This window comes from Myotis yumanensis, unplaced genomic scaffold, assembly GCF_028538775.1.
Source record: "Myotis yumanensis isolate MYYU_CA2020_CCGP unplaced genomic scaffold, mMyoYum1.0.hap1 SCAF_20, whole genome shotgun sequence".
Lineage (NCBI taxonomy): Eukaryota > Metazoa > Chordata > Mammalia > Chiroptera > Vespertilionidae > Myotis > Myotis yumanensis.
In genome coordinates this window covers 13,652,387-13,664,915 of record NW_027223771.1, presented here as the reverse complement: position 1 = coordinate 13,664,915, position 12,529 = coordinate 13,652,387, and the positions used below count along the sequence as shown (strand labels likewise).

Below are 12,529 nucleotides of genomic sequence, written 5' to 3'. Positions count from 1 at the left end.
GCATCGCGGCTCCGCCGTGAGGCTCAGGGCAGCCGCGGTGTCCCACATGCGGTCCTGCACCCCCGCCACCGTGCGGCCGATTTGACGTGGCGGATGGACACCGTCGCTGGTCTCCCCGTCGCCACAGAAACCCACGGCGATGCCGGGGCTGCACACCAGCGTGGCGATGACCACGCACCAGGCGGTGCAGCAGCAGTCAGTGTCCAGGTGCTCCTCGTTCCCGCCGCTGGCAGCGCAGCCAGAAGGAGTAGAGGAGCAGGAAGAGGAGGTTCAGGGCGAGGCAGGCCAGCGCAGCGGCCCAGCAGCAGCACCCGCTGGCAGTCGGAGTCCTTGGGCCACTGGCCACTGGTGGGCTCCCAGCGGAGGCTGAAGTGTGGCAGCCGGTGCAGGAGGTTCACCCACCAGGGCACCGTGTAGCTGACCCCGGCCATGGCGGCCCGGCCCCTCGGACAAGCGGCCACGGCGCTGCTCCCCGCCGGCCCGGGGCGTCGGGTTCAGGGGCCCGCCGACCCCGGCCTGGTCACCCGCATCACCTGCGTGCTCCTGGGCCCGGCCCTGCACGCCCGGCTCGGCGGTGCTCCTTGGCGCTCTGCTCCGCTCGGCCACTGCGTCCACCGCCTCTTTGTTCGTCCTGCTTGGTGCGCGCCCTCGCGCGCGCACTCGCCCCTTCAGAGGCCCGCGGCCCACACCCGCCGCTGGGCTCTACCGGGGGGCGCTCAGGAGCCGGCCGCACCCGGGGCCTCGCTGGTGCCGCCGCCACCACGTGGGCTCCTTCAGTCCCAGCCCCAGCAAACGAGGCCGAGCACGGAGCACGTGCTCCCGAGAGGGACAGGCTCAGGGCCACCAACCCCGCACGTGGCCGCCACCGCCTCGGAGCTTGGGGCCGGCCTCGGGGCACTGCGGCACCGGCGGAGGGCACGCGGGGCAGGTCTCCACGGGTGGGCTTCGCGTCCCCAAGGCTCAGGCGCCCCCAGGCCGCCGGCCAAAGGCGCACCCCCACGCACCCGCCGCCGAGCCCAGTGCCCCACTCCTTCGCCAGGCGCGGTCCTCGCAGCATTGCAGACTGCCCGCGGGGCGGAGCCAGCCGGAAGCAAGCAGGGGCGAGGCTGGAGCGCGGGGTCTGCGCCTGCGCTGTGCGCCCTTTCAGCACGGACACCCCAATCCCGCCGCTTTGGGGTCAACAAGCCTCAGACACACCCTGCCCAGCGGGGCCGCTGCCTCCAACACCTCCTACTCGCCACCAAGCGCTGAAGCCCATGAATCTGTGCACCCACAGAAAAGGCCAAAATGACCGCCAGGAAGAGGATTAAGGAAGTCCCGCCCTAACCGGATGTGAGGGCACCAAAATGTTCCTTACCCAGCGGACTGTGGCGCAGTCCTTTCTGGGTAATGTAGTTTTTGCAATGACCCAGGGGACGGCTCGTCTCAGCCAATGATCTTGGTAAGTATAGGTGGTGAGGCCCCACAAGTGGTGCTGGAGGACAGGATGGGACTGGAGGTCTGCTTAACTGGTTGATGCTGACAGATATCTGAGGGGAGGGGAAGGTCAGGTATGGAATAGATCCACTAAAGAATATGTATACAGGGGGAAATGAGAGACATCTATAATACTATCAATAATAAAAATTACAGCCCTAACGGGTTTGGCTCAGTGGATACAGGGATGGCTTGCAGACTGAAGGGTTCCGGTTGGATTCCGATCAAGGGCATGTACCTTGGTTGTGGACACATCCCCAGTAGGGGGTGTGCAGGTGGCAGCTGATTGATCGATGTTTCTAACTCTCTACCCTTCTCCCTTCCTCTCTGTAAAAAATCAATAAAATATAGTAAAAATAAAAATTACATATAATTTTAAAAATTTTAAATACTCTAGGAGTCGACCAAGATGGCGGCGTAGGTAAACACCGGAGACCGCTGCCGCAAACAACCATTTCAAAAATACAACTAAAAGACGGAACGGACATCACCCAGAACCACAGGAAGGCTGGCTGAAGAGAGACTCTACAACTAGAAGGAAAGAGAACAGCAAACCGAGGCTCAGAGGAGGCGCAGTGTGGAAAATACAAAGGTACCGAGGTGCGCGCGAAAGCGGGCTGGTGGCTGAGGGCGCGGTTGTCGTTTTCTGTCGGGAGTGAGTCTCAGACTCTGGGCTCCAGATCCGGGCGAGTCTCTAGGGACTCAGACTCAAACGGGAGAAGCGGGATTACCCGGCATCAGTTGGAACCTGAGGGCAGCTTTCTCTCCAAGGTTTGCAGCGGCTGCCGGGGTTCTGAGAAGCAGAGCCTCTGGGAACGGGACTGAGCGTGGCCATAACTGCTCCCTCCGCCCGCCCTGTTGATCCCGCCCCGCCCAAAGCCTGCGCACAGCCATTTGCCAATCGCCTCAGGCAAAGGCTGGATTAGCGCCTCCCCAGAAGACAGACGTTTTCCGCACAGCTGATTCCTATAGCCAGTCGCCCTGAGGGTCAAATCCCCCTAGTGTTAACTACAACAATTAAGGCTTGGCTAGAACAAGACTGCGCACAGAGACCACAAGGGGGTGCACCAAGAAAGCATAAAAGATGCGGAGACAAAAAAACATGACAGAAATGGAGGATATGGAGCTAAGAATCGCAATTTTGAGGGCTTGCCATAAATTTGTGCAGAACCTCACGAAAACTAATGAGACCCTCGATGCTACGATAAAGAAATTAGAAAGTAAGCATACACGGACTGAAATAAAGAATATTATACCCAATAGCAGACCAGAGGAGTACAATAATCAAACCAAAGATTCGACAAAAAACACCCAATTGGAAAAGCAAAATGAAAAAAGAATCCGAAAGTGTGAAGATAGTGTAAGGAGCCTCTGGGACAGCTTTAAGCGGTCTAATATCAGAGTCATTGGAGTCCCAGAAGATGAGAGACAGCAAGATATTGAAAACCTATTTCAAGAAATAATGGCAGAAAACTTCCCCCACCTGGTGAAAGAAATGGACTTACAGGTCCAAGAAGCGCAGAGAACCCCAAACAAAAGGAATCCAAAGAGGACCACACCAAGACACATCATCATTAAAATGCCAAGAGCAAAAGACAAAGAGAAAATCTTAAAAGCAGCAAGAGAAAGAGGCTCAATTACCTACAAGGGAATACCCATACGACTGTCAGCTGATTTCTCAACAGAAACTTTGCAGGCCAGAAGGGAATGGCAAGAAATATTCAAAGTGCTGAATACCAAGAACCTACAACCAAGATTACTTTATCCAGCAAAGCTATCATTCAGAATTGAAGGTCAGATAAAGAGCTTCACAGATAAGGAAAAGCTAAAGGAGTTCATCACCGCCAAACCAGTATTAAATGAAATGCTGAAAGGTATCCTTTAAGAAGAGGAAGAAGAAGAAAAAGGTAAAGATACAAATTATGAACAACAAACATGCATCTATCAACAAATGAATCTAAGAATCAAGTGAATAAATAACCTGATGTACAGAATGAACTGGTGATTATAATAGAATCAGGGACATAGAAAGGGAATAGACTGACTATTCTTGGGGGAAAAAGGGGTGTGGGAGATGCGGGAAGTGACTGGACAAAAATCATGCACCTATGGATGAACACAGTGGGTGGGGAGTGAGGGTGGAGGGTGGGGTGGGAGCTGGAAGGAGGGGAGTTATGGGGGGAAAAAAGAGGAACAAATGTAATAATCTGAACAATAAAGATTTAATTAAAAAAAAAAAAAAAAAAAAAAAAAAAGGTTAACCATTGTATGTCCTTGCAGGGTAGCAGAAAGACTGGAATTTTTATATACTGTGGGTTAGAGAGAAGGCAAAGGGAATGACCATATTGGTTCACAGTTCCGCATATTTTAAATGTAAAACATTATTCTACACAACATTTTGATAAGTAAAACATCTGTCTATATAAAGAACTGAATACAAATATTCCCAGAATATTTATTTATAATACCTCAAACCAGGAAATAACAAAAAAAATAGACAGATCAATAGATAAAGTGATTATTTACAGAACATAGTACTATTCAGAATTAAATAAACTTTTCACATAAGTATTTGTGTTGAATCTCAAAATAACAGAATAGCATGGAGGAAACCAGAATTTGTTAAAGAGTACAAATCAAATAGTGCCTATAAATTTATGAACAATATGAACGATTCTATTGCAAAAAAAAAAAGAAAATTCATGACTGCATGGAGGGCCAGTAAATGCAGAAAGAGAGATTATAAGAGGGTATTAGGAAAATATAGGATGTGGCAAAAAGTAGGTTTAGAGTTGTTGCTATGGAAAATAATACATTAATTAATAACAATAATACAGGAATAAACTCTGCCTCATTCAGTGTCCTCAGCTGGTTGGGTGTCATCCCATTCACTGAATGGTCTGGTTTGATTCCAGGTCAGTGCACATCCCCAAATGGATCCCCAGTACGGGGCATGAAGGAGGCAATAGATCTATGTTTATCTCTCTATTCCCCTTGCTTCACTCTCCCTCCCCCCAAAAAAGAATAAAAGTATTTTCTAAAATATTTTTTAAAAAATAACCTGTGTGTTTTCTGAACTTAAAAATTTAAGCCCATTAGTGCCCCACCCTGGGTATGAGTTACAGGTGGGTTTATTTCACATGTGACGGTTTCACAGCTTTATCTCTATGTCAGGGCTCACCAAACAGCACACATGAGAAAGGTGTACTTTGTTGCATGTCAGTTCTCATTTTCTGGGGGGAACACCCTTGCCTCAGTGGCAGCAAATGTTGGCAAGTAGTGAAGACTATTGCCATTGGAATCAACAGGAATGCTGACTGGTTATAAAAGACACATCCTGGGACTAAACACAGCATTATGCTTCCTCTAGATTTGAGGTCTTGCCTGTTGAGCAATAACCTTGAGGTGAACACCATAGAGGGACCAGGGGAATCCACAAAACCATTTGATTATTTTCTCTGCCAGTGACTTCAGCTACAAGAAATAGCGATGGAGGTCCTCAGAATGTCCTCAACTATCGTACACATCACAGTCCCTGGAGTAATTTTGGATTTATGTCCAGAAGAGGCACTTTTCATCTAGTTTAACTGCAGTGTCTTCTGTGACTATGCAAACAGCGTTTATGTCCCAACTAGAGGCCCATTGCAGGAAGATTCCACCAAGAATAGGGCTTCCTGCGGCTGGAAAGAAGCAGAGAAGTGAGCGAAATCCACTGAAGCAGGATTCCCCTCCTGCTCCCAGCTGCTACGAATGGGTTTGCCCTCCCACTCCCAGCCTCTAAGACTGGGTTTCCCCTCCCACCTCCAGCCACTGAGGCTAGGTTTGCCCTCCCTCTCCCAGCCAATATGGCTGGGTTTCCTAACCTGCTCCCAGCCGCTCAGGCTGGCTTTCCCGTCCCGCCTCCTGCCTCCACAGCCTTGGCTCTGTTCCTGTCTCCGCTGCCTCTACTTTGCTCCCTTCTGTAGCACTTGGCTTCCATGTTGTCTTCAGTCTCCGCTCCCAGCCGGTATATGCAAATTAACTGCAATCTTGGTTGGAGTAATTTGCATATAACCGCTCTGATTGGCTGGTGAGTGTGGATTAAGGCGTAGCAAATGTACGGCAATTTGCATTTTTGTCTTTCATTAGTGTAAATAATAATTCCACCTCAACAGCCTATGAAATCTCATACATCATGACACATGGCCTCTTTACAGCACGTGGACAGCAGTTCCCCTAAACATTGCTGACACTTAATAAATACTGTGAACAGAGAATATAATTCATATTGCTCACAGAGCACAATAAACACTGCCTATTCAGGGTGACCAATGACCTCTATGATAAAAGAGGCACCAGACAGCAAATTAGATCCACAAAGTCATGCACACTTTCTCTCAAGGCCTTCTTCAGCAAAGCAAAATCGGCCAATATTGAACAAAGAGTGATTTTCTGCCATCAAGCGGTGCCTTCAAAAGCACAGATAGTTTGGGACCCAGCATATCTATTCACCTGTCCATACTAACAGATCACTACTTTCCTTTCAATCATCCCAGGAAGTGAATACAACCAACAAAATTAAAGGTACCAAAGAAAAAACAACTTCACATAAAGATCATAAACCAGAGCAAAGGAGAGCAAGAGGTTTACAGGATGGTGAATGGGAACCTCAAAATTTCCCCACAGCATAAAATGAGAACCACAATGTCCCTGAAGAGGTAGCACTTCTTAGTTGAGGCAGGGGGCTTTTGAGAAAACCTAGGTCAGGTCAATTTTCTAGTCAGAAAGAAATGAAGATACAGCCAGAAGCTTGGAATATTCATGATATTCTCAAGCACAACCCCAGAGTATGCAGAGGCTGTGAAAGATGCACACACTAAAGGTGAGCCAGGTGGTAGGGGTGAAATAGTTTCCAGACAAATACTCGCAGTGACATCAATGAGGTAATAGGACTGACTGGGTCAGCAGGTGTGATGCAGTTTCTGAAAACTTTAATTGTACCTGAAACTTATAAGGAATCTAGCAGAGTGTATGTTCTGATAAAAGGGATTCCTATTCAGGTAAATATGTGTAAAGTTTCTCCATTGGTATTGGTATTCTGAGTGAGAAAGATAAAAAATTCCCTGCACATTTAAAGCGTTTCTCCAGTGTGTACTCTCAAGTATTGAAGGAGGAAAGATTTGTAGCGAAAAATTTCCCATAGCCAATACACTAATGAGGTGCTTTTCCAGTGTGGACTCTCCGATGTTTATTGAGATTAGAGATTTGCCTGAAGGACTTCCCACAGTCACTACACTCATATGGCTTTTCGCCAGTGTGAACTCTCTGGTGCACTGTGAGATCAAACTTTTTCTTGAAGGACTTCCCACAGTAACTACACTCATACGGCTTTTCTCCAGTGTGAACTCTCTGATGATTATTGAGAGTAGACATTTGCCTGAAGGACTTCCCACAGTCACTACACTCATACGGCTTTTCTCCAGTGGGAAGTCTCTGATGTTTCCTGAGATTAGAGATTTGCCTGAAGGACTTCCCACAGTCACTACACTCATGCGGCTTTTTGCCACTGTGAACTCTCTGGTGCACTGTGAGATCAGACTTTTGCTTGAAGGACTTTCCACATTTACTACACTCATTGGGCTTTTCTGTAGTGTGAATTCTCCGATGTTTCTTGAGATTAGAAATGTGCCTGAATGACTTCCCACAGTCACTACACTCATACGACTTTTCTCCAGTGTGAACACTTCGATGTTTACTGAGATTAGAGATTTGCCTGAAGGACTTCCCACAGTAACTACACTCATACGGCTTTTCTCCAGTGTGAACTCTCCGATGATTATTGAGAGTAGACATTTGCCTGAAGGACTTCCCACAGTATCTACACTCATACGGCTTTTCTCCGGTGTGAATTCTCTGATGATTCTTGAGAACAGAGATTTGACTGAATGACTTCCCACATTCACTACACTCATAAGGTTTTTCTCCAGAGTGAACTCTGTGGTGTTGAATGAGGTGATGGCTTTCACTGAAGCATTTCCCACAATCACTGCATTGATGGGGCTTTTCTCCAGTGTGAACTCCCTTGTGTATAAAAAGGAGGTAACTGTGCCTAAATGATTTTCCACATTCACTACATTCGTAGGGTTTTTCTCCAGTGTGAACTATGTGGTGTTCATTGAAGGAAGACCTTTGATGGAAGGACTTCCCATGGTCAGTACACTGATAGGACTTTTCTTCAGTGTAAACTCTCCTGTGTCTATTGAGGTTAATGACACATCTAAAAACTTTCCCACATGTATTTCACTCATATTTCACTTCTCCAGAGCAGACGCCCTGATGTTGAACAAGGTTCTGGTTATGGCTGGCAGCGTTTTCACATTTATCCCATTGGTGATGCCTGTTGCTATTGAGTAATTCCTGTGAAATCTCACTGTCACTGTGTCTCTCCTCAGTGTTGACAGTGGCCTGGTTCCGGAAAAGCTCTGAGATGGCTGGGAAGTCTTCCCCAACCTCCCTACTGGTTGAAGGGAGCCCTGGTAAGTAGAAGCTGAACCTGGTCACAAATGAGGCCCAGTCCACAGGTCCTTCCCAGGGATTCTCTCCACTGGCTTCCCTCTGTTGCTGGTGAGGGTTTGCACTGAAACAGAAGTTTCTCACACATGCATCACTGAAGAAGCCTTTCTGCTCAAAGTCTGCTGCTTGTGACTCGGTCAGATGCAGAATATCTTTTAACACTGAGAAACACTGCTTACAAAGATGCGTCCTCTGGGTTGCTGAGGCTGTCTTAGAAGCCCTGACCTGTGACTCCCCTTGTACAGATACATTCTGCTCAGAACAGGCCTCCGCATCGTCCATTTTATGCCAACAACCTGAAAACAGAAAAATAATGCCGAAATGAATGTCGACTGTGGTGACAGAGAGAAGTGCCTTTGCAAAAGTGTGTAGCAATTAACACGTTGATTCTATGCATTTGTCTGACAGTAACATATCTGTAGGAAGAATACATAAGATGCTCCTGTGAAGTACTGTGCTAGTGAATATCATAAAACGGGGAAGATCCCAAACAAAATACAAATAAACATGGCAAGCACCACATGGAATAGAAGCTGGATCGTTTGCTCATTTTTCTGCTAACAGTGTTCAGCAGGGCCTGTCTGCTGGTGACATGGGCAAGCTATGCAGAAGGTTGCTTACATCTTATTCCAAGTAAAATTCAAGAAATGGGGTGGTTGTGTTGAGGAATACATAAGCATGTGTGTGCACCTCATAATACATGTTCAGGTTAACATTAGAGAATACTGCAGATAGAGCCTTACACATACACAGGGGATGCAAAGAGGCCACAGAGGTAAAGGTAGCTAAAATCCAGGAGGTCACAGATCAAAAGAGAAGTCAGTAAAGTGTCCAGCATGGGAATGAAAAGGTAGAAATGAGCTGCTGCCAGTGGCACTTGAAACTAAACTCTGTTGGACATGGGTAGGTTCCTGGTATTCTATAAACACAACCCTTAGGACAAAGTTCTCCCAGGTGCACCTCAACCGGGATTGACTACCTCTTAGATCACCAGTTCTCAACATGTGGGTCTGAACCCCTTTGGTGGTGGAATGACCCTTTCCCAGGGTTCACCTTAAACCATCTTGCATATCAGATATTTACATTAAGATTCATAACAGTAGCAACATTACAGTTATGAAATAGCAACGAAAATAATTTTATAGTTGAGTCAAAACATGAGGAACTATATTTAAAGGGCCAGAAGGTGAGAACCACTGTCTTAGATAATCCTGCATGTTCACCCTGTATAAGCACATGAAACACAAATATTCTGACTTTTACTGAAAGACAACAGAGGTGAGCAGCCAGCACTGGCCCTGATCAACAGAGCATGTAATAGTATCCAGGTAACAGAGTATTACATACAATGGAAGGAATGTCTTACAAGAACTGTCCGTGTTTCATATAAGTAAAAACCATAACCTGGCATAGTCACAAACAGCCCTTAGCAGAGGAAAGGGTCAGAAGTGGAAGCCATGCATATGGACATAGTCCCCCTCACAGGAAAAGGAAGTCTGAGGTGAGACCCATTAAGCTTTCTGCAACAATCCTGATTCCTGGACACTTCCTGCACTATTTGAGGTAATGCTTTTGAGGGTTATTCATGGAGTCCTTTGCTCAGGAATCTCTACACACCACAAGTCAGCACTGGAAGCCACAGCACATGTACAGGACAGTTGGGAAAACTAGCCCATGGTCTGGCTGTGGGAGAGAGAAAGCTACATTTGGAAAACAAAGAAGAGAGGACATCACTTCAGGACACTAGGAGAGATGTGAAGAGCTTACCTACAGTTGATACCAGTGCAAACACTTCCAGCATCACATCGCAGTACAGAAGTCTCTGAGCCTCATCAAGGAGCCCCCACTCCTCCTTAGAGAAGGGAATGGCCACGTCCTCAAAGTTCATATCCTGTCATAATGGAGACAGTTCAGTCCATGATCAGCTTCTCTCCTAGGCTTTAATTTCATCATACTTTTTACTCTCCATATCCATCTGCTCCCTCCACTCCCACATCACAGAAAAGAGCTGGCCTTGAACCCATCAGAGTCACTATATCCTTATATTCCTACTGATACTGTGTCTTCCCACAACAATAGAGCAGATGCCCAGATTAATTATACCTGACCTCAGGGCCTCACATTTAGGGTCAATGCAATGGGTGTCACCAACATAGGGTACATAGAAATGTTTATCAAAAACACAGATGTGAGTGATTTGACACTGGTCTTGTGGGGCAATATCCTTGTTGTCCAACATCTTCTCCCTTCAAGACCCCGAAAAACATGGCATCACTCGTCACCCTTTTGATTCCAATCCTAGGGTGCTGAGGCCAACACTTTCACCACATTTTCCACATACTTTTTTGTATCCCACTTCTCTCACGCAGCTTCATTCCGAGAGTCACATCTTCAAAGATAACACATATATGCCATGAAGAGGAGAGGATGTTTTCTAATCACCATCTTTTCAACATTCTAACTCACCTCCTCTGTATGTATTTCTCTCTTACCCTTCTCCCTTCCCCAAGCCAGCAGAGATTTTCCAGCCCAGGTGACATTGATGTGTGCTATCCCATTCCTATTGATCGCTGTATCAGCCCAACAACAACAGGCAGGTGTGCACCTATATGACACCTAAATTCTGGAACTGGCATGTAGCGCCACAACACCCATCTTTTCAGGAATTACCCTACAATTCCCCATGTTATATCATCCAGTTATCACCAGAAACAAACTCAACCTTCATTCCCTCTATGTCAATATCATGGATCTGTGGCCATGAATTCACACTCCCTCTCCAAGACCACATCACTCCTACTCCCACACCTCTCACACCTGCACTCCCATAGCCCCAGCTCCCATAGACATGTCCTAGGTCTTAGTCATTACTCAGCGTGTGTTTTCCAGAGAATGCACACCAAGTTCAAACAGTATCACGTACTAACCGGACTCTGATTGTCCAAACACAGCCTTCAGTTCTGCTATGAAGGCCTCCCTCCCAACCTGTTTTTTTCTTTAACCTCGCCTATTGAAAACTACATCAGATCTCAGTTATCCAGAGCCCACCAATACTGCTGTTGCATTGATGTCTCTTCTACACTCCCACCCTTCAGTACTCAAGTACCACTGCCTATGGTCCTCTACCCCATGCCCACAGATGCCAACTCATGCCCATAAGCAAATCAACCAAATTGGTTGCAACACACCACACCACACCACACAAAGGGTCACAAGAAATCCTGGTGAGTGTTTAAGAAATAAATATGGCCCTAACCGGTTTGGCTCAGTGGATCAGGCATCAGCCTGTGGACTGAAGGGTCGCAGGTTCAATTCTGGTCAAGGGTATGTACATTGGTTGCAGGCATATCCCCAGTAGGGGGTGTATGAATACATTAAGGAGCTGATCAATGTTTCTCATCGATGTTTCTTACTCTCTCTCTCTCTCCCTTCCTCTCTGTAAAAAATCAATACACTATATTAAAAAAATAATTACCAGTTTAAAAAAAAAGAAAGAAAGAAATATGCACCAGCCACAGTCTCACCTTTTTTGAATTACTCTTTTACCTCCAATTAATAAAAGAAAAGTTGATCTACAACTCTTCCCTGCTCCATAGGCTTTACTATTTTTTTAAGTAGTCGTCATCTTGAACTACTCCTCAGAGTTCCAAATGATCATGAACTGATCTCTGAAATATTTCATACCCTAATAGGAAAAAATAAAAGATTTTATATTCCTCATGAACACTACTTTTCCCCCTATGGAAATCTGTCAGTTGATGGTGCTTTCTTACCATCAGGTGCTAAAATCAAATCTTTATATCCTCTGTGATTCTTACCCCTCTCTCCAATTCTCAAAATTAGAAAATCCAGGTGGCTACACTGAAATCACTGATCCATAATGCAACCGCTTCTTCCACACCCACAACCACCACTGTGCTCCAGTTACCACCACACTCACCAACACTATCACAGCAGCTTCCATCCTAGCCTTTCTACCACCGTCCTCACACCCATACTGTGCATCATGCTGCAGTCACAAGGGAGTCTAATGAGACCTGGGACAGATCATCTGCTCTACTGACCAATTACCCCAATGACCCCATCACCAGCTGAACAGAAACCCAAGTGGTCACAAAGCTCCTCTGCACTTGATTCCTGTCCCACTGTTTCCAGTTCCTATTTTTTAAAAATGGATCCCCTGCTCGTCCCTGAAGCAGCTGAGTCTTCACTTCAAGCCTTTGCACATTCTGGAACCGATGCATGGAAACACCTGTCACACACAATTCCACTGGCTGCCAAAATCAGGTGCCCCTCATATGACCCTTGACCTGGACTTAGGGTTCTGGGCTCGGTGTCCCTTTAAAGTTCCCAGGTCCAAGGTCCCCCGAGAAGAGGGGCTGGACAGTCCCAGGACCCCACTATCTCAGAGGCCACGAGAGTGTGAGGCCCTGACATAGCCCCACAGCCCAGCCCGTTCAGCGGCTCTCACCTGCAGGAACCTGTGGGAACTAAAGGGCTG

The 12,529-nt window shown here is 46.8% G+C and overlaps 1 protein-coding gene across 1 annotated transcript; it reads right to left on the bottom strand.

The window, feature by feature from the left end:
- Positions 1–6,666: 6,666 nt before the first annotated feature.
- Positions 6,667–9,916, bottom strand: LOC138998578 (zinc finger protein 551-like). Its single transcript, XM_070400724.1, is given in 3 exon segments — positions 6,667–7,616; positions 7,674–8,324; positions 9,796–9,916. Coding segments are annotated over 3 exon segments (1,722 nt in total).
- Between the last annotated feature and the right edge of the window lie 2,613 nt (positions 9,917–12,529).